We start from the raw sequence: 21,703 nt of genomic DNA on the forward strand, positions 1-21,703 counted from the left end.
AATAACAATGGTCTTCTGCATCGCCACTACACCCACCCACCCAAATATTAGGCAACAAAATAAAGCTGGTAAGGAGTCTTGGGGCTTAATAGGCAAACAATGGCATTATTGTTTCAGGATCAACAGGTAACTATGCCTACCGTTAAAAAACCATTGCAATATAAAAGCAGTGACCTTCCATAGATTACGCAACAATAAAATTGTTCGCCGGGGCTGCGTTTGTATGATATGTGGACCCCTAATTAACTTATCCATGGGTTATTCATTTAACCCAATTTTCTGGTGCTAATTTTCCCCCACTTCCAAGTTACTGCTCCTTTTCCTTACTATTAACAGTTCAGTACCTGTACTTGAAACAAAAAACAAATGAAAAGTTAACACCACCACGTTAGGAAAATATAGGAAAATAGCTCTAGCAGATTCCTGCTGTTTTTACCCATTTCTACATTAACAAATCGCTGTCAAGAACTTCAGGGAGCTATCAGAAAGCAGATTTCTAATGTTGGCTCTGAGAGACTGATCAACAGTGATGGTTTGTACCTGCTGCTGCTGTTCAATAAGCTCTCATCTTTTATAGAGTCAAATGAACCCAGCCTGGTAACCTGAGAAGGCCTAGGACAGTGCTGTCCAAACTTGGCCGCTTTAAGATGAGTGGACTTCAACTCCCAGAAGTTAAGAGAACAATTAATATTCTGGAATGCTGATGTTTGTTTATTTATTTTTAAGATTTATAAGGCTGTCTAACTCCAACAGTGAGACTCTGGGCAAAATAACAGTGCTTTGGATGGCGCTTTTTAAATTCTTTGTGAACAATCTGGTCTAAGAGGTAAGTAGAAAAACAGGCAAGTTTGCAGCTGACACCAATGGTTAAAGGGATTGCAAAGAATTGTAGGGAGGCTCCCTGAAAGGAAGAATTGGAAATAAAATAGCAAACAGTCCCATGGCCACATCAACCCTGTAAGGTAGGCCAGACTAGGAAACCAAGTCATGCCAGCCAATATGACCTTTATTATAAAGATATAGCAACCGAATCTGGCAAGTCTGAATGCACTTTCCCCTCCCTCTCTATATCTTCATGAGAACTAGTGAGGGGCTTGTCTCAGATGCTTTCTCAGGATACAGTTCTGCTCTGGACTCAGGTTTCTTTTATCTGACTGTTGTTTTAGTAGCAGCTCTTCCTTCTGTCCCTCAAGGCCATTCCCTCTGTCTACTTCAGGCCACAGAAACTAGGACCGGAAATAATGGGCATAAGTTGCAGGTACTGTACCTATATTTTGTTTTAAGTCTAAGGAAACACGTCCTGATGGTAATATCTGTCCAATGTTGGACTAGTCAGCCTGTGGAGGTTATGGGCTTTCCACCTCTGGAGGTTTTGAAGAAGAGGCTGGCCAGCCACCTCTCATGAATGTTTTAATTGGTTTTTCTGAACACTGAAGAAGGTTGGACTATCATTGAAGATGATGCTTGTGGTCCCTTCCCTGTTTTATAATTCTGTGATTCTGTATATAATCAGAGGTTAAAAAATGCAGTTATGGCAAATGAAACCCAACTAACCTGGATTCCCATGGCATCTGAAGCCTGATTTAAACACGGTTTATCATATAGGCCATAAATGGTTCACCCAGATCATATAATGGCTTAGCATGTTGTGTGAAGCCTGGCAGTACGATGTTTCCAAAATTCACTTAGAACGGATAGCTGAGGCTTGGCTCATTCTTCATTTGGGGCCAAGCTTGCTCAGAAGTAAATCCTAGTGACCCTCCTGCCAAGTCAACAAAGATAGGATTGTATCTGGGAGAAATAAGAGCCGCTGCGTTCAGTAGATTTTCCCAGTTCCAAATCTGAGGGGTCTGCAGATTTGTTGACTAAGATTTTGATAATTGGCACCCAACACATGAAGGGTACTGAAGGATTGGGAGGGCTGTATTGACTCTCAGGAAACACCATGATACGAGTTTCAAGGGGGTAGAAGGGGTCATGACAGATATATTATGTCATAATATTATATATAATCTCATGACACCTCTGAGAGCTTAAGGGAAGGTAGACTGTATAAACCAGTGTTTCTCAACCTCAGCAAGTTTAAGATGCATGGACTTCAACTCCCAGGACTCCCCAGCCAGCATGCGTGAACTTCAGCTCCGGGAATTCCCCTGCAAGCACGTGTAGACTTCAACTCCTAGAATTCCCCAGCCAGCATGTTGGCTGGGGAATTCTGGGACTTGAAGTCTATGCATCTTAAACTTGTTGAGGTTGACAAACACTGGCATAGACCATTCTGACAGTCCTTAAATTGTGCAAGCGGATGGTTAGGACTGTGCTGTTGTGAAGGGCTTCCTTTTGTTCTTTCTTGGCCAGCACCGATGCACATGCATGCTTACATTTGGGAAAAAGCCCAGCATTAACCACTGTTTTGCTGCACATTGTTGCAACCCATCTTGTTGCAAGAGGGTCTTCGCACACCCAATACATGTTAGCAGCTCCATCCAATCAACATGCTAAACCTGGTTTGGTTTGTGTGCTTGTTTCGGGGAATAGCTTGAGCAAAGTAGCCCTTCCAGCAGTTCATGGGGTGCAGGGGATTGTGCGAACCTAGATATTGTAATGGTTGGGTTTTAATCATTGCACACCATCCAGAGTCTCTATTGTGAGATGGGCGGCTATACAAACTATTAAAAAAAACCCACAAATAAATGGGTTAGCTTAGGATCCAAGTGAAGCGTATCATGGGAGGCCAGCGCTGACTCTCAGAAGGCGGCCTGACTCCCCCCATCCTCGCCCACCCAGTTTTGGAGCCCTTCCCGCTGCCGCCTTCCAGCTGCTCAGCCAGCTTCCAAGCGCGCGGGAAGCCTTTGCGCGGAACGCTTGTATCGGAGGAGCAGTTTCCGGCCGGGCCGGGGGACCCACGGACCGCTGGACACCCCTGCGAGCGGCGCCGTTTGGGCCCCGCGGCTGTCATGGCGGCCTGAGGCGCGGTGCGGCCGGACGGAGAAGCAGCCGGGGGAGAGCGGCAGCTGTCCGGTAAGGGCCGCGGCCCCACGCCCGGGGCGGAGAAGGGCGCGACTTCGGGGGAGGGAGAGTCCCTCGTTCGCGCCGCCAGAGAGGCGGGCGGGCAGGGAGGCATCCGCCTTCGCCGCCGTCGCTCCGCTGAGGGAGGCTCCTCTCTCTCAGGAGCCCCCGTGGCTTCCTCTGTGGTCCTCCTCGCTGCCAGCCGGATGGGGATGATGGGGTTTGAAGCCCAAGCGGTTTGGGGGTGACGACCCTAAGAAGGGCAGAAATTCAGACCAGGTGAATGGCCTCAAGGAGGAAGGCGGTGGGGTGGCTGGGGATGATGGGCTTGGTAGCGGGTGCCCCTCTGGCCGTTTTTCCCGCTTCCTCGCCCTCTCCTCGGAATGCCGGTCCTAGGCTGCAATGCTCCAGGCCACCGCTAGATGGCGCCAAAATCAGAAGATCCTGCCGGGCTGTGGCTGCCCCTTGGTGGCCTCGTGGAGGTTTTGCAGCCATATCTGGAGCTCTTCTCTTCTCTTCTCTTCTCTTCTCTTCTCTTCTCTTCTCTTCTCTTCTCTTCTCTTCTCTTCTCTTCTCTTCTCTTCTCTTCTCTTCTCTTCTCTTCCAGGGAAGATGTGCAGCGACTGAGTCTTAAATGCAGCCGGCTGTTTGCTCCATCCGTTTCCTTCTTCTGACCTGTATTTCTGAGCGCACTGGGGCGTGGGGCAAAATTTCCTGCTGTTTCTGTTCACTGCCTCTGGGGTACTTGGACAAAGGACTCTGAATCTGCAGTATCTTGTGGAGACCCTTCTCACTTTTTCTATAAACCCCTGCCGGGTATGTATGTTGCTTATTTATGAACATCAGCTGTATGATTCAGAGTTATTTGCTCGTGAGTGTGCTTTGAAATAACAGCCTGAAGCATTTAGCATGCGAAGAACTCCATCTTGGACCTGAAGCTTCAGCCCAGAAGGGAACCCCCCAAGTATCAGAGATTTGTCTAATTGGGGCTTAGGAGAATTTCTTATTAATAGCCATTCCTAAGCTTTGGAGAAGGCCCATCATCTCTTAGAACCTCATGTGAGATCATGAGGACTGTTCCTTTTTGGGGAAACCCTCTCAGTGCAGCCTGACGATTGCACTGAGATTTTGTCTTGCTGTGTTGGTATATACTTTACTGTGTCCAGTGGACCTGGACATCAGATTTATGTTGACAGAAATGACATGGACTGATTGGAAATAGGGTTAGGCCTAGCTATGTCTTGGATAGGATACCACCAGCAAATCCCAGGATTCTGGTTCAACTGGGAAATTGGAAAAACAATAGCAAACTGATTCCTTATTGTTATTACATGGTTTATCTCCACAAAGCCACCAGGAATTAACTTGAAGGAGATTTTATTTTAATTTCTAAGGATTGTGGAGCTCCTAGGAGATAAATGGAATCATATATGCAAGCATATTATTTATTTATATTGATTTATAATATACTAGCTGTCCATCTCACCAACGCAACTCTGGGCAGCTAACAGGAATTAAAATACAATATAAGCACAATATATATTTAAAAAAAATTAAAAACCCTGTTCCCAGCTGACTAACCCAGCATGGCTCCCAAATACCCCATTCGCTAATAGTGTGGGCTTAATTACTCTCCTGACCCCAATACCTGGGAAAACAGCCAGGTCTTCAAGGCTTTCTGAAAAGTGAGCAGAGTTGGGGCCAGTTGAACCTCAGGCAATATGGTGTTCCAGAGGGCAGGCGCAGCTACAGAAAAGGAGTGCTCCCTGGGTCCTGCTAGATGACAATCCCTAATATATGGGACCTGGAGCATACCTCTCCTGCCCAATTTAATGGGATGGGTAGAAATGATGGGAGTAAGGCGGTCCCTCAGGCGTGTGTGTGCGCGCGCGTGCGCGCACTACTATGGCCAGATGTTTTTATGCTTATTCTGATGATATTTATATACTGCCAACTCCACAAGGACTCCCAGTGATTTAAATCTTCAAGGCTTCAGGCAGGTCCAGATGATGCTTCAACCTCTACTGCTAGACTTCTGGCCACCGCCTTTGAATCCATGTTGCAGAATCCACTGGCTTCCTAACTAGGACACTTTGGCCTCTCTTTCTCATTAAAATATTCACATTAATGTTAAAGGAGAAACCATCATTTGCAGGAACAAGTAAGAACTGATGAGATGTTAGAATTAGACTATCAATCTGTTCTGCCAGCAAGTGAAGGCATTTCTTAAAAAGTAGATTTGATTCTGGAATTGTTTAATTTTAATTCTTGACAGCTAATCATTTTCCATGTTGCTTTTGCTCCTTTAGTGTGGTATGGTACTGACTATTGTCTTTATGCTTTTTATATTTTTGTAAGTAGTTTTGAAAACTCTGTTTTTGAGACAGGAAAAGCAGAGAAAAATTCTTAAATGTTCTCAACCTTCCTTTTCCCAGCCTTCCATAAGTATACACTGAATTTTTTCCCTTTAGGGTTGAGCTGCTTTTGACATAACACTGCTTCTGTAGAATTACATATTTTTGGACCTGAAAAAAACTGAAGTTTTCATTCATCATATGGCTGCTGTCATAATATTCCTTTTGAACCAAACATTGAGCAACAACTATGACACTTTCTATTTTACAGTGTAAAGAATTGAAAATGGCAGGGGAGCAGAAACCAGCCTGTAATCTCCTGGAGCAGTTTATTTTGTTAGCCAAAGGCACCAGTGGTTCAGCTCTGATTGCCCTTATCAACCAAGTGCTGGAGGCTCCTGGGGTTTACGTATTTGGAGAACTACTGGAATTAACTAATGTGCAAGAGGTGAGTATTGGATTTGTTCCCTTCTTAACTTGTTGGCACCCTGGGGGCAAAATGTTAAGGTAAGGTTCCAATAGAAGAGAATATTAATAGCTCAGGGTTGAACTGTGGAGTCCTTGGTGTTCTCTGAACTTGGTTGGTTTCTTGCCGATGTTTCATTACCTGACTAGGCAACATCATCAGTGCTAGAAGGGAGTGGGGTTTGCTCTCTGTTTTTACACAGTAGATTGCTTTGTTGCTAGACATAGCAAAGAAACAGAACTGTGTTTGGATAGTCCTTGGATGGGAGACCACCAGCAAATCCCAGGGTCATAAAGTAGAGTGGGAAATCTAAAAAAGCAGCAAATGTAGCTTAAAAAACTACCTGTTTCCATGAAGACACCAGGACTTGGGTTTGGCATGAAGGAGCCTTTGCTGACTTTTTACTGGAGGTGGTGGTTGAGTAGGATGAGGGTTGCATTCCAGAAGGGTGTTCAGCTGAGACTTGCTGAATTAGGTCTATCCCAGCTTGGGTGTACTGCTGAGGAGGGTTGCCAGCATGCACAATAAAATCATGGTAATATCATAACAGAGCACACAAAAGAGCAAAGCTTTAAAGGGCCCTGTGCAACCCCCATTTCCTGTGTCTCTGAATCAGGGGGAGCGCATGTTAGGCCCCCAGAGATAATTATGAAAGGCCTTGAGGAAGAGAAATTAAGAGATGAAATGGTGTCCATTTATCACAGTGATGGGTTATCACAGACATAATGCAGTACATTTATTTCATGCTCAGTACGCAGGAGAACTGGAACCTGATTCAGATTAGAAGAAAGGAGATTTCTACATATTAGAAATACCTTTCTGGTGAACCAAGCTGTTCAGCAGTGGAACAGCCTGCCTTGGAAGGCTACCAGAGATGCTGTCCTGATGGCTGCTTATATTGACATCAGTTTGGGATGCAGAGCTGCTGTGTGTATTTGCAGGTTGATGGTTTTGTTACTAAACTTGTACAGTGCAGGTAGGAAGACTCCTGGAGCTTGAAATCTGCAGTTAGGCTAATGCCAGAAAAACCTGAAGCTAACTTCTCAGCAGTTAAAGTAGATTTCCATCTCTGTACTCCATTGTGAGTTTTAGAGGTGTGGTAACCAACATTTATGGCAAGCCTGCTATTATCAGTCAACTTCATGGTGCTGTCCTGTTGTAGCATTTGGCTTATTTGTGGTGCTGAAGGGTAGGATAATTCTGATCTGCGAGAGCTGATTTGCCAACCTTTGCAATCTTAGGCCCCTTGCGGTACCTTTGGTGCCCTGGGGCAACTGTGAAGTAGTGTGCAGTGGTCCCACATGATGCCGTCTATAAGGAATGAAACTTCCTGAGTTGGGCTTGATACATGGCCACAGCTATGACACCAGTTTCTGCTCTGGCAGTCAGTTTGAGGTCATAGACCAAATTCCTGGGAAGACAGAGAAGGTGAGAGGTAGCATCTTTCCTTCGCCTTTTCATAGCCCCTTGTTTGCTGAGCTGGCACAATTTTATTCTCTTATTCTTTTAGAGGCTGGGTTATATCTGGGAAAAGAATGAATGTGGCTAGCACTTAGGAAGAGGCGGACGACCTGAGGCTTTACATTGCAGGCAGCTCTGTGAAAGCCTTAAGCTTAGCCGCCAGAGATCACCAAAAGCTGCTACTTTAATGTGACATAAAGGGGAAAGTATTAAATACATGACTGGATAGTATGCATGTTCATTTGATTGATTTTAGTTACATGTAAATGAACAGAAATTCAATGTTGGACACAGGCCCACCCTCCACTTTTTGGAGCTGACAAGCCATTCAAAAGCCAAGGATGACCTTCATGTCAGAAAAAATTGCACACCACCAAAGTAAAGGTGGTCCTTCTGATAAATAACGAATGTCCTTGCTGGAAACAGTTTATATCAGTGTTTCTCAACCTGGGCAACTCTAAGATGTGTGGACTTCAACTCCCAGAATTCCCCAGCCAGCTTGGCTGGCTGGGGAATTCTGGGAGTTGAAGTCCACACATCTTAGAGTTGCTAGGATTGAGGAATACTAGTTTATACCATCAATGCAAAATGAGTTACTCAGAGGCAGATGCAATCTGTTTCCAAGATATGTGTGTATTTGGGGACCGCAGGGCAGAATGGGAATCTGAGCTAAAAAAAAACTAAGATAAGAATCCAGAAATCTTTCCTTCAGATTTTGCCTTCGCCACAATTTTGTGGGCCTCTGCAATATCCACAGTAATAAAGCTAGATGTTCTTTCAACATTATTGTAAAAATTACAGTTTGAGGTAATGAATGCAAAATGTGTTTTGTACAAATGTCTAGCTGTGTTCACACAGCACACTTATTCAGGGTATTGAGTAAACCCATTTTCTGGATTCACAAAAGCCATAATGTATTTGATTTGCACAACACAATCACAAAGAAACCCTGATGAAGTGTCATAGTAAACAAATCTAGCATGTCATGGGAATTCATTTGCTAGGTCTTACCTGACCTAGTTAAGTGTGTCATGCAGGCAGCTGCATAGTATTAACGGAGCATTCAGGATCTTACATACTTTTTAAACTGGGAAAACAGCAATTAAACAGGCAAGGAAATGTCTGCTCTTCAATCTGTAGAAACCAGCTGGTTGCCCAGTGTTTTGTATCTGTTTCCCCAGGCAAAGACAATCAGTAACAGAGGCATCCTAACTAGTTTGGGGGAGTCTTTGCAGTTGGGGATGGGGGGACCTCAGCAGGGCTGCATCAGAGCTAGGGTTAGGCTCTGACCCTAAATTCCAGGGTTGGCTCCCCAGCTTGCAAACTAGTGCGCTCCCTGCACCAGAGAGCGGCCTCTAAGCCAGTGCCCTGTGGTGCTGCTCCCTGTATAGAAGTCTAGCACTGAACGTGGTGACCTCTGGCACTGAAATAGTGGCCTCTGTGCCCTCTCTTGATTCAGGCCCGTGTGCTGTCATGTCCTTCGACACCTAACCCTGGAAGAGTCTGTTCTGTTGGCCATGGGTTAGTAACATGGGGTCTCTTTTTGCCTTTCTGCATCGCCAGATCGCTGAAGGGCCCAACGCTGCTTACTTTCAGCTGCTGAATCTATTTGCCTATGGAACCTACCCGGATTATGTTGGTAAGAGTCTGCTGGAACTGCAGAAACTGGCTTTGACCTGAAGTAGGTGGTAGCAATATTACCTTTCTAAGCCTTCCCGGCCATTTTCTTTCTCAAAATATCCTGTTATAATTCCTTAAAGGAAGATCACAGTATGCCTGTCGGTTTCATGCTGGTAGACATAATCTGTGATCCAAAATGGCTTCACTTGAGTGCAATGGAGGAAAGGGGAACAGCACCCCCACCTTGTGGGCTTTCTGGGTAAGAGCTGGGTTCTTGGTGCCTTTTGTGGATCTATAATTTACAACCTTTGATTGTTGCTCATCTGCAACCTTTGATCTTCAGTGCTGTAAATGCTGGTGTTTAGAACAGCATAGAATCCCAGGTTCATGCTGGAAGCAAGGCATTTATCTGGTGAAGGTTTCTACGTACAAGTGGTCTTCATTTAATAACCACTTGTTCAGCGACCATTCAGATTTACAACTGTGCTGAATGAGTGGCACTTACAACTCGTAAGTTTGGCGTCCGGATCGTGATTACAACGTCACAGCATCCCGCAGTCACATGATCACCATTTGTGACCTTCTTTGCTGACTTCCTACAAGCAAAGTCAGTGGGGAAGCCAGCAGGAGGTCACAGATGGTGACCAGGTGAAGTCCTTGCTTAACAACCAGGGTGATTCGCTTAACAATGGCAACTGGGAGTACCAGGATTTCTGTCTCTAAGTGGCATGGTCCTGTGATGTTGCACCTTAAACCGTGTCACTTAGCGATGGAAATTCCAGTCCCAATTACTGTCGTTAAGTGAGGACCACCTGTCCTTGCAACTTAAGGAGCCTTCAAGTCCTCTCACTTTGTCCTCCCTTCTCCTGTTGATAACTAAGGATCCCCAGTGATGTGACAACCTGTTCCCCTCTCTTCCAAAAGGGTCCCTGGGTTAACAGTCCCAGTACATTGACATTTGCCAGGGTGTTCAGGGAAATGGAAGAACTCTTTGGCCCGAAATGCATTCAGTTTAATCCATAATCTGGGGTGTTGTTGAATATGATCTCTTGGACAGCGAACCAGAATAATCTGCCAGCTTTGACGGGGGCCCAGAAGAACAAGTTGAAGCATTTGACAATTGTCAGCTTAGCTTCCAGAATGAAGGTAAAGTATAAATACACTCAACAAAACCCAGTTGTTTTCTGCAGGCAGATCTAGTGGCAGATATGCACGCAGAGAAAATCTTGATGGCTCTGCCCTGTTCCACTAAAAACTAAAGGTTTTAGAGGACACTCCTGTTAAGGATTGGAGGCCCTTCAAGGCAGACTTCTTGCAATAGGGAAAGTCGACAAATGTGGGCAAATTGAAACTTGGGTACCTGAAGTATTGCACTTCTCTTTGGCATGGGCTTGGGCGCGTTAGGCACCTTGCTAGTTTGTTTCCTTCCTTCTAGTTTTGGATTCCTAGGTAGCTGTCGGAAAGATGTGCCTGGCCAGCTTCTCTCTTCCTCAGTGGGGGAAGCGGCTCTATTGCTTTAGACCAGGGTTCCCTTGCTTGATCCCCTCCAGATATATTCTGATCAAAAGGTTTACCCCACCCAAGCAATGGAGTTACAGTTTCAGTACAGTTGGAGGACTTGAGGCGGCATTAGATTCCTGTAAACCAGGGTTTCTTTGTGGATAGATTTCAGGGAGTCCATGAACTTGGACAGGGAAGAAATGCCAACTTTATTTCCATTAACTACTAACTAAAATGTAGCTTTTTGTTCCATTGAATGCAGGCCGCTAGACTCCAAAAATGTTTGTTAGCTTTAATAAATCTCACTATCTACAATTATTTGAATTATTTTTTAATATTTTGAGAGCTGTGTTTGAGCATAATTCGTTTCCTTTGTAATGCAACCTTTATTTTATGTATTTAAATGCAATTTCTTGGGAAGGTGTCCATGGCCCAAAAAGATTAGGAACCCCTGCTATAACGGAAGCCAGCCAGCCAGCCCTCTTGTCAGATTTGTGTGGATCATAGCACAGAAGTTATGGGTTAAAGTTATACGAGGGTAGCATGAGGTTCAGCCAAGCACATCATTCTACTTCTCTACTTCAGCCCAATCTTTGTCCATTTCCAAGAGGCTTACATTTGACTTAATATAAGCACCGTACAAACAGCCAAAGGAGACGCATCCTCCTTGCACTTCACCAGTTCAACTTTGCCTTGTCTCTCTTGACACTGTTGACTCCATTCCCATATAGAGAAGCTTTTAGTTCCATCTCCCCCCAATGTTTTAAACTTACAGCTTCATCTTAAGTATCGCCTCCCCTTGGGGAAACCCCCTTCCAAGCTTGATAGGGAGGGTGGAGATTTTTACACGCTGCTCAAAGGCATATTCAAACTTTTCAAAAGCAACAATGCAATTTCCATCTCTTGCCTCTTGAGCGACACTGGACCCTCCCGCTAATGATCAAGGGCTACCTTTGCCCCTCCAAGCCCTGAGCTGGAGCAGAGGCACTTATAACTCTTTCCTTGAGTGGCTGCTGCTTGCAGATTCCCTTCTGAAAGTGGGAGAACCAGGAACCATGGCTGGTCTCCCAGCACCAGTGGGCCTGTTCTGGAATTTCCAATTCCCATGCGCCCATCTCGTAGCTGTCTTGTGGCTAAAGATGCTGAGCCATCATTTGAAAAGCCAAGCTAATTTACCCTGCCTCCATTTTTTCCTTACAACGGCCCTATCCGGGTAGGTTAGGAGTGGCAGAAGGTTATCTTGTCAGGTTTGTAGTGGGGGTGGGGGTGTAACAGTGGTCTAAAGATTAATCTCCCTAGTCCTGGTCCTTACTAACCATTATGTTTCATGTGTGCTCCTGGTTAAAAATGGAAGCTGACAGTCCAGCAGTTAATGGCACGTAAAAGCGCTGGTCCTGCCGGCTCTGAATGCCCAAACATGCAAACCAGTACTCTGGCCCAGAGGAGCCGCTTGGTCTGTGCCTCACCTGGGCGATGGCTTCCATGCTGGCCTTTCCTCCCCCCCCCAGCGCATTCCTTATTCAGTGCTGCTGAAAGACCTGGACGTGCGGAATCTCCGGGAGCTGGAAGATCTGATCATTGAAGCTGTTTACACTGACATCATTCAAGGCAAGCTGGATCAGCGGAACCAAGTGCTAGAAGTGGATTTCTGCATCGGCCGGGACATCCAAAGGAAGGACATCAGCAACATCATTAAAACACTCAGTGAGTGGTAAGTTGTGTCCCTCCCTCCCTCCCCCCTCCATCTGGCCCCATGGTTTGGCCCCCCCCCTCCCCAGTTTCCAGCTCCTCCCTTCTCCCTGTCCGTGACTGTGCAACTGTTGTGTTGGCAGGTGTGATGGGTGTGAAGCTGTCCTGTTAGGAATTGAGCAACAGGTACTTAGAGCCAACCAGCACAAAGAGAACCATAACCGAACTCAGCAACAGGTGGAGACAGAGGTAGGTGGTTTGTGCTACGTGGGAAAACAAACATTAACCCCCATTTCTGAGCCTTGCCGCGCAAACGCTTTGGGGCTGCCCCTCGCCCGCTGTGCTTGGTTCCTTGATGTCCTGTTCCAGAAGCCTCTGAGGTATCCGTACTTTGGCTGAAGGTTGAAAATTCGGCTCAGCGTCGTTCCCATGGCCTGCTGGCCCACAGAAGGCAGCATAAGCTGTCAGGATGTGTGGATTGGGTGGAAACACGCTGACCCGCCGCCCAATTTATCCCTCTCCCCTCTTTCTTAATGCTCTCTTTTATTTCCTCTGCCCCCTGAGGGATGCATTCCTAGCCCAGCTGTTACCCTGACCTTTCTGGGGCTGTTTCTTTAGACTGTATTTAATAAGCTTCTATACTGCTTCCCTGACAATCATATCCTGAAGATATTTATAACAAAATATAACTTCACGGGCAGTTTTCTTCCCTTACTCCTGATTGCAGGAGCAGGATAGTTCACGATGGGGAAAGGGTCAATGAAAAACAATTTGCCTTTCGCTTTTTCCCCATAAATAGGGGTTTTTCTGGAAAACGGTTACTAAAGCACCACCCAGGTCTGTCTGTACGTGTTTGTTTTCAGGTAAGGTGTAGCTGGCCCTCAGTTTTCCCTGATGCACATTTAATGTTAAACTTTCTGAAAGAAGGATACCCCTTGGCATATGGACAGAAGGTCTGAGGGAGGATTATGCATAGGTTCAAGCCGCTCGGTTGACTCCTGTGTCTCGGAAGGCAGCGTTCTGGCCAAATATCAGTGGGGGGTGTACTTTTGGGAATTCTTGATCTGTCTCTCTGCAAAACGTCAAAAGCTGCTGGCTAGATCAACATCCCTCTGTTCCTCTCCTGGCTCTTGTGCTGCTGCTTTTCCCTGGGAGTCTCCGTTATTTCGTTGGCTTGTTCCCCGCTTGTTCCAAGCCTGGTGGCAGCAGTTCCAATTTGCAAACATCAGAAGTCCGTTTTCTGCAAACTTTGTCACACCATCTGTGGATCCTTAAGCTTGGGGCAGGTTTGCTGGCCAAGGTGTTTGCAAAGAATCCGCTTGCATCTTTCAAGGGTGCTTCTTCACAGTCACATCCCTGGCCATCTTCTAGGCATCCTCCAACATCCCAGAACGTGACCGTGGTCTGTGGTAGTTAGTTGTCTGGGTGGGCATTGAGGCAGGGTTACAGCCTACCCCATTATGGCCATGATGGGTGTGAAGTTTGCTGAAAAGCCAAGAAAGGGTGTGGGGGGGGGTCGTCAGACAAGGATGGCTGAGACCATCCTCCCCATAACGGTGCCTGCCCTTAAGATATAAAAGCCCCTTTTGGAGGGGACGTGGTCTTTCCTCCCCTGCTTCCAAATTCATGGGCTCACAAGAAGCTCAGTATCGTTGGGGAAATGAAGCCTTTCCTGACCCCTCACAAGATCCCAGTTACTCTCAGACATCTCCAGTTGCTGAGGAAGCCCCAGTTTTTGGATCTGGAAAGGCTTTGTGAGCGAGGCCTGATGAACATGCTCAGTGTTCATCCTTTTGAACTAGAATTTGGTGTGCAGCAACCTGCAAGGAGGAGAAGATGGCTTCAGGAGGTGACGAGTGTTAACGGCTGAAGGAACGAGCTGCTACTAATCACGTGTTCTTTAGCCCAGGAATTACAGTCAGTGGCAGCTTTGCAAATCCTTGCTTGGTTTTCCCTCAAATTTTCTTTTTCAGCAACCAAAGTTCAGAGGGTAAAGGTTTGTGGTGGGGAAATCCTAGTTAATCTATTGCACAGCCCTTAAAAGTCATCAGTGGACCCTGATCTGCTTGGCCCTAGAGTGTAGATCATCCTGGGTTAGGTGGATCCACGGTGGGTTCTAGTCTAAAGCTATCCTCACGGCCTGCATTAACAGTTGCTGAATTAACCTCTTTTATGGATTCAGACAATCTGTTAAACCACAAACTAGCCAAATGGGCTGCAGTTGCACCCCAGATAGACGAGCCAAACTTAACTGTTTATCCTATGGTGCAAACGAAGGTCTTCCCCTGTCCTAGTTAAGCTGGTTGTCTGAATGCTGCCAGTGTTTCTTTGAGCTGTGCGATCTCAGTTCTGGGAAGATAGGTTTCCCCCGAGAGTCCCGTTTTTGCCTCTGAAAGCCACCCATACAGTGCAGAAGATTTCAGAAATGGCCTTGAAGAAGGAATTCGACAACTGGTTTGTGAGCACCTTAGCTTGGCTAGTCTGGAGGGAGTGAGGAAAAAACTCAAGATTGCCCCATCTTCATTCTTTTTAGTGTAAGAGGGGAGAGACAAAATATCTGTCAGGCTTTAAAGATTCTGTTGTTAATATTAATATAGCAAGAAGGTGGAGTTTCTGCAGTTCCTGCAGTGTTTCTTTCCTGATCTGGTCTACCTCAAAGGGCTGACCGACAGAGAATCAGAGTCAGGCAACATTTGTTGTCTTTCTCTCCTCCATCAGAAAGCAAGGAGGTCCGTCATGAGTGACCAAGTCAAGAGGGGGTCCTCTGCTGCTGCAATGGATCCCTCCGTAGCTCATGTCGAAGAGATGGAGGGGCCTTGCAGTGCATTTCCCCAGAGAAACTTTTTCGCTCCTCTCCTCTCTTCCCTTGCTTTTCCTTTCCTTGCAGGTCCTGAACATCAAGAAGACCTTAAAAGCCACCGCTTCTTCCTCCTCCTCTGCCCAGGAGATGGAGCAGCAGCTGGTCGAACGGGAGTGTCCTCACCCAGAGCAGAGGCAGCCCACCAAGAAGATGTCCAAGGTCAAAGGGCTGGTCTCCAGTCGCCACTAGTGCCCAGAGCTGCAGGAGAAGGGAGGCTGCTCAGGGCTCTCGGTGACTCTGGAGGAAGGGGTCCTGACCTCCTGTCTGCCTGCCTGCCCCCTCGCCCCCCACCCAAGGGCCTCCTTCCATCAGCTTCTGGGCCAGTGGAGTTTTGAGGCCAGGAGCCCCAGGCCCAGCTGGCTCCAGACCTCAGCCTCCATGGGAAGCGGCCAGCTTTTCATAAGGACTTGTGGGTCCCCGTATTTTGCCAGTGCAGAGGCAGGTGCTGAATAAGGAGGTGGCAACCTTTGTGGTCGTTCCCAAGAGTGGCTGTATCCCTGGGCAGCAGCGTACTTCCCCATGTGGCAAAAGTGGCTTGAAGGCTGGGAGGTTGGATTTCCAGGGGAGCCCCAACCGGCCAAATCCCAGAGGGAGTGCGACATTACTGCCTTCGCTGCTATTTGCTCCTGTCCCCTTGGCCTTGATCTTCGAAGTCAACTCTCTACCTCACGCTGGCGGGCGCCGGGCATGTTTACTTACCATCTGTCGTGCTCTCCTCTGAAGCCCGGGCGCTCCTGCCTTTTACAGCCTGGGTCCCTTGCTTGAAGCAGAGGAAGGGGAGAGAAGGTGGTGCTGAAGCAAAGCTGCTATTTCAGTCTCCTCTTGCTTCCAGCCCCACTTCTGTGCCCGTTGATGACCAAAGGCAGGGCTGCTGAAGGAGTGTGTGCCCCCTTCCCCCCCACCCCCCATGTTCTGTGCTACCAGTTTGCTCCCTGCTGCAGCTTCTTGAAGATGGTGTGTGAGGCCGTGGGGAGGCCCGTCCAAGAGGTCCCCCCTTTGCTGACCCAGAACCCTCCAATCTGGGCAATGGAGGAGTCCTCTTGGAGGTTCTCCCGGGCTTTCAGAACTTGAACTCCTTTCTGGTTGTCTTTGACCCTTCTTTTGTACATTTCTTAGGCGGTTTGGACATTTCAGCTTTTTTTATTTGATATTTGTTACAGACTCATGGAAGGTGACTTGATCAGAAGGATTGTTTTCTTTTCTATTAAAAAAAAAAGTCATCCCTGAACTTCACAGGGTGAGGTAGTCGGTCGGTTTTGTCAGTAAAACACTTCTGGACTTGTGCACTGGGGGCAGAATCAAGGGAACTCCAACAGGCACAGCTCGCTCTTCTTCCTGGTCTTCACCGGGCAGTCCAAGATGTCCCCAAGCTGTAGACTAGCCTTCCCCAATCTGGCCATCTTTCAGATATGCGGATGTCAACAGGTGTCGGCTGCCAGAGTGCTTAGCGCTGGCCATGCCAGCTTGGAATTCTGGGGACTGCAGTCTAATCTTTCCGAGTTGGGGGAGGTGGCAAGAGCCGTGCACATAAATCCTTAAAACCTGCAATGTCCCCTCCCCAAACGGGCATGAGTCGACCTACTCAGCGTTTCCCATTCAGCCAACTGGCTTCCGTACCGGCAGGATGTGAAGAAAGCGACAGCCTTCTCGTCCTGCTGCTCGGCCTTCTTACCATTTAGAGATACCGTTCGCCGGCTTTTGGGCATGGAGGCCTATTCCAGCTAACGACGCTGCCAACATTTGCCACCCAAGTTAGTGACTCTGGACATGTTCCACTCAGCTAAGCAACCAGCTGCTAAATCTGCACGATTCTTAGCAATTGACCAGGCAGCCTTTCAATAATGGAGGAGGCATATCAGTACTTCAGGTGTTTTAAAATGCCCCCCTCCCCCGTTATACAGGGACTTTTTCCCTCTGAAATGCTAAAAAAGCATGCAGTTTATGTGCCTTGAATGTAGAAAGCAAGCAGGCTGTTGGATAGTGTGGTGGTGAAAGGTACCCCCTCCCATACGCTGTGAGCTGCATTCAGTACCAAACCTGTCAGATGCCCCCCCCCGCCCAAACATCTTAAAGTGCTCTTTACGGAAGGCTTTCTTCCAACAGCCACCATGCTCCTTTTCATGTGTATCCTGGTTCCTGGTTGGGCAGCTCCAGATGACGCTGGAGGGGGGCACTTCAAGGAAGAGGGAAGAAGTGTCTCCCACTGGTAGGATTTACTGAATTTCCCTAAAGGAGGTCTCCGAATATACGGGATTTCAACCCTCAGAATCCCTAACAAGGAAGGGGAAAAAAATGGCTACGGATCCCGGGACTTTCTGAAGGGCCTAGTTGGAACAGTGGTTCTTCCATAGGTGAAACGTGTGTACACAGTTCCTTCTCTTGGCTCTCAAACTCGTGGGTGAAGCCCAGTGTTGTCCAAACTTGGCCACTTTAAGATGAGTGGACTTCAACTCCCAGAATTCCCCAGCCAGCATGGACAACACTGGTGAAGCCGGTTTAAAGGAATTAACTATGCTACTGTTCTGAAAGGTCTCGCATTAGCAGTGAAGCAGGGGGGCTCTTGTTTCATGTGGCTGCTTTGCAAAGCTTTGGAAAAAGTGCTTTGGTTGTTCTTTAAAGCTGCGGGTCTTTTCTCGGGCTTCCAGAGAATGAGGAGGCTGCTTTAAGGAGCTGGCTCATTAAAGTTAACGCAACTTTCAAAGCAATGTCTTTTTTCCCAGCTGGCCCAGAAACCTGGCAAAAAAGGCCCATTGCTTTCATGAAGAGCAGGGAAGCCCTTCTTTCAAAGTGTTTCTGGAGCATGGACAGCTTTCCCGTGTGGCAGAAGGCTGAACCCAAGAAGCTGGCTTGCGTCAACGTGACTCACTGGCCCCTCCAGCCCACTGCTGCCAACTTAGCAAGGGGAAGAGAGCTCTCCTAGCCCTCCTGCCTCCAGGTGCAAAGAAACAAGTCTCTTGGCAATGTCTTCTCCAACAGGAGGAAGGAAGTTCTCCCCTTGGGGCTTCAGCAGGGTGCCAGCGTGCCCACAGAACCTCTCTTGGTATGCTCGGCTGGCTCCCTGCCTGATCTCACTCTTCACGTGTTGAAAACACAGTAATAAAAAGGGGAAACTGGCCAGCTGGAATACAGAGCACTCACCTCCAGGCTCACCTTGAGTTCCAAGAACGCCAGTGGGCTCTGGAGCTTTCTCAGGGTAGTAAAAATGGTGGCACCTCCTCCCCTTCCCCCCAAAAAGAGGACACAGACAAGCAAGAGGGCTGAGGACAAACCAGGTTGCTGCTGCTGCTGCTGCAGCTCTGAAATCTGGGCTGTCTCATACCATGGAGTCTGAAGAGGTCTTCACCTGGGCTACAGCGTCAGGCTTGACACAACTGGCTTAGCTGTGGTTAGCTGGGGTGTGGCTCTCCTCAGTTCAGCATTCTGGGTTAGCATCGCACGTGGAATTATAAACTGACACCCTGAACTGGGTTTGCCCAGATGCAAAGGTGAAATGTGGTGAGCTTGGCGTGTTGTGAAATACAGGCAATATGGTGACTCCAAGGAGGGCTACTTTGGGGCCCCAGCCGGGGCCTGGGGGCTCCGGTGCTTGTTCGGTCGAAGCGGCTGCCTGCCCTGTGCTGGGACGGGGAGGCGGGAAGGGGGTTGCCAGCTCTCCTCCTCTGACACCAGCCAAGCCTTGCTTGTTTGGCTTCTGCTGGAAAAGAGCCATAAAGGCAGATCTTTTTCCTCCTCTGCTGCCGGCCAGAAAAATAAAATGCCCATTTTTTGCACTGAGGGGGCAGAGTGCTGAGCTGTGCATTTCTATTGAGATGGGTGCAAGGAAGAGTTGATCCCTGCTTTCTCCTGCACTCTGAAGGGGGTTCCCTCCAGGGCTGGATGGTCCTAAGGAGGCGCGTAGCAACGGCAAGAGAACGGCAAGCTGACTTAAGCCCGCTCACGCCCGTCCACCTGTGTGGTGGCCTCAGCAGCAGGGCGACTCGCTCTTGCTCCCTCCTGAGATGGCATCTGACTCGCCAGTTTGGCTTTCGGCTCCAGGGGTTTCCAGGGGCCTCCCATCCAAGCGCTGGCCAGGTCTCGCTTTGCTTAGCTTTTGGGGATCCCCCAAAGTTGGCTCAGGTTACCCCGTAGCATTGCCCACAGAACACGTTGAAATCCTAGTTGTTTGTGGTCACTTTGTTCACGATGAGCAGCTTTAGCGTTTTTTTAAAAATTAAATTTACCCGTCAACGTTAACCTTGATCGTGAGTATTTTTGGCGGCTTTGTGTATTTTGTGAATGCAGCCCACATGGCTGTGACTTGAGTGAGCCAAGCAAGCGGGTTAATTCTGTAGCTAGCGTTGTGTGAACCCTGGAGACCAAATTCTGAGTGACCGCAAGTGGTATCCTGAGATCTAAACAGCTCTGACTGCAGCTGTCCTGAGGACCAAATTGCGTGAAATCCTGAATAGGCACACGTGGTTGCCACGTATCCTCCTTGGGCACGGGGGTTTAAAAAAAGTACAAATATTTTGATCACCTGTTGCTCAGCAAAGAAGGTAAAACTTGTGGAAGAGGCAGAATTTGTAGGTGGCAGCCAAGGATGGGTTTTGAAATGCTTATAAGCAGCAGTAGTCCCTGCAGTCGGGTATTTTGGGGGGTCAAAAAAGTCAAGATGCCGTCCACAACAGCATGATTGAATCCCTGCCTGTTTTTTACATGCATCGTGCAGGCAACGCACGTGAAAAGGGGACAGGGATTCAGTTGTGGTCACCATCTTGACTTTTTTGACCCTTCCTTTCAGACACGCTACCTGAACACCATCCTGTAAGGAAAATGTGATGGTGAAAAGTTTGCAAGGATGCAGCCCTGAACAGAACACCCCGTGCTCCTAAAGTAGAATCAGTTACCGAAACCTGTCTCCTGGATATTTATGGGGCGGCCAGTTGATCGAAATGTGGGTTTCCCTCCAGCTGTCAGAAAAAGGGAAAGACCCAGAAGGGCTGTGCCGGCAATCCTTAGGAACTGAAAATCAAATGGGTAACATTGTACTGCCTTTGTGCGCTTTCAGGTTGATGCCGTGTTTAAAACATGGTCTAAAGTTTGTCCCTCCTCCTCTCACAAGGGACCCTAAGCTGAAAAGGAAAGGGATGAGCAATGTTTTTCAACCCTGGCAACTGTAAGATGTGTGGGCTTCAATGCTGGCTGGGGAATTCTGGGACTTGAAGTCCACACATCTTAAAGTTCCCAAGGTTGAGAAACCCTGGTCTACACGAAACCCTTCACCTGGCTCCTGAATTAATCCATTCTCTGAGTTTGCACAATAAAACGTACGGGGCCATCTCTCCCCAGGGGCATGTACCCGTCCTGATAGGACTGGCAGGAGAGGCGTGCTCCGCCCGCTCCCCTCCGTACGAGAGCGTCATCGGTCGGGACCCAGGGGGTCAGCCTTTCCTGCCAAGGCGCCCACCCTTGGGAACACTGTCCCCCCAGAAACTAGACTTGCCCCGACCCTCCTGGCCTTTCTCAGGGTGCTAAAAACCTGGCTTTGCCATCAAGCCAGGGGCCCTGATAGCACGGGCAAGCCCATGTCACAGCTTGTTGGAGTGTTTGAGTCTTCTCAGCTATTTGTATGTCATTTTTGTTGTTTTAACTGGTTGTTTTTATTCTGTTTTAATGGCGAGCAGCCAGAGTCACGTGTATGAGGTGGGTGGCCTGTCAATTATAGATGGAGGTAGAGGTGGGGGGGTATAGAGATAGATAAGATTAGATAGAGTAGAGATTATAGACAGACAGACTTCCTTGAATCTAGCTTGATGGCCAAGGACTGGATGGAGTGTGGCATCAGTGGCTTCCTGAATCCCCCCCCCCCCACCATCGTGGGATTTCCTCGTGATCTCCCATCTAAACCCTAGCCAGCTCCAACCTTGCCTAGCTATCCTTGAGAACAGCCCAGGGCAGGGGTTTCACCTGCTGTGATTTGTGCAATAGGTGGAATCATAAACTAACCACGCAGGCTGGGTTTGCAGCACTGTCCAAGTGGGCGAGGGGGGGGGGAGAGATGTCAGGGGGGGAATATGTAAGGGCAGGATTTGCATCATTACCTCTGATGCCATAATCTCAGTTTGCTGCAGAAGCCCATGCTAAGATTAACACCAAGATAGCATGTGAGAATGCAGCCGCCCAGTTTTTAACTGATCTGGTCAAGCGGGTCGGAGAGGGGGAAGAGCCACGGAGATTTGAAATCCATCTTGGCGTAATCTGGGCTTCCAACTACAAATGATCAGATGGGGTAGGTAAGCAGACGATCTCCCAAATGCTTTTGACTTCCGTTCCCATACGTCTCTGACAAGCCTAGCCGACGGCAAGGTGTCCTGGAACGCTTGTCAAAAATTGCATGTAGTCTCACGCGGCCAGTCTCAAATCAGGTGGCCTAGAGGGGCTTTTCTGCATTCAAGCACATAGACACCTCCAGGCAAATCTTTTCTTTCCAATACCTGGACCAGAACCTGATTGATTCCAGATCTCCTTCTTGCCTGATCGGCTTGCACTCACGCACAACGCAGGAGAATGGTGTTAGTCTATGGAAGCAAAATCGCCTTTTCTGACTAACACATTTTATCGAAATAAAATGCATTAGTCCAAAAGGTGTTCCTGGATTCCTAAAGTTTTCCACAAACCTACAGCATCCGTTGCTGTAACGTATTTAGATGTCCAATTCGAACGTTAAGCTTTAAAGAAAGGCAAGATGCATTCAAGGAGGCCGAC

General features: G+C 47.9%; 1 protein-coding gene across 2 annotated transcripts; it reads left to right on the top strand.

Moving 5' to 3' along the window:
* Positions 1 to 2,892: 2,892 nt before the first annotated feature.
* On the top strand, positions 2,893 to 16,185 carry COPS7B (COP9 signalosome subunit 7B). Of its 2 annotated transcripts, XM_007441281.4 has the most exons (9): positions 2,927 to 3,021; positions 3,172 to 3,288; positions 3,617 to 3,825; positions 5,635 to 5,811; positions 8,854 to 8,929; positions 9,968 to 10,056; positions 11,919 to 12,121; positions 12,243 to 12,348; positions 14,987 to 16,185. In XM_007441281.4, the coding sequence occupies exons 4-9, from the start codon at positions 5,650 to 5,652 to the stop codon at positions 15,146 to 15,148; spliced, it is 798 nt and encodes a 265-aa protein (XP_007441343.1). In that variant the 5' UTR covers positions 2,927 to 3,021; positions 3,172 to 3,288; positions 3,617 to 3,825; positions 5,635 to 5,649; the 3' UTR covers positions 15,149 to 16,185. The 2 variants fall into 2 exon arrangements, with proteins under 2 accessions (XP_007441344.1, XP_007441343.1); XM_007441282.4 differs by lacking the exon at positions 3,172 to 3,288 and having other exon boundaries at positions 2,893 to 3,021.
* Positions 16,186 to 21,703: the final 5,518 nt, after the last annotated feature.

Source organism: Python bivittatus, unplaced genomic scaffold (assembly GCF_059951505.1).
Source record: "Python bivittatus isolate LINGU-HERP-01145 unplaced genomic scaffold, Pbiv_v1 ctg000980_np1212, whole genome shotgun sequence".
Lineage (NCBI taxonomy): Eukaryota > Metazoa > Chordata > Lepidosauria > Squamata > Pythonidae > Python > Python bivittatus.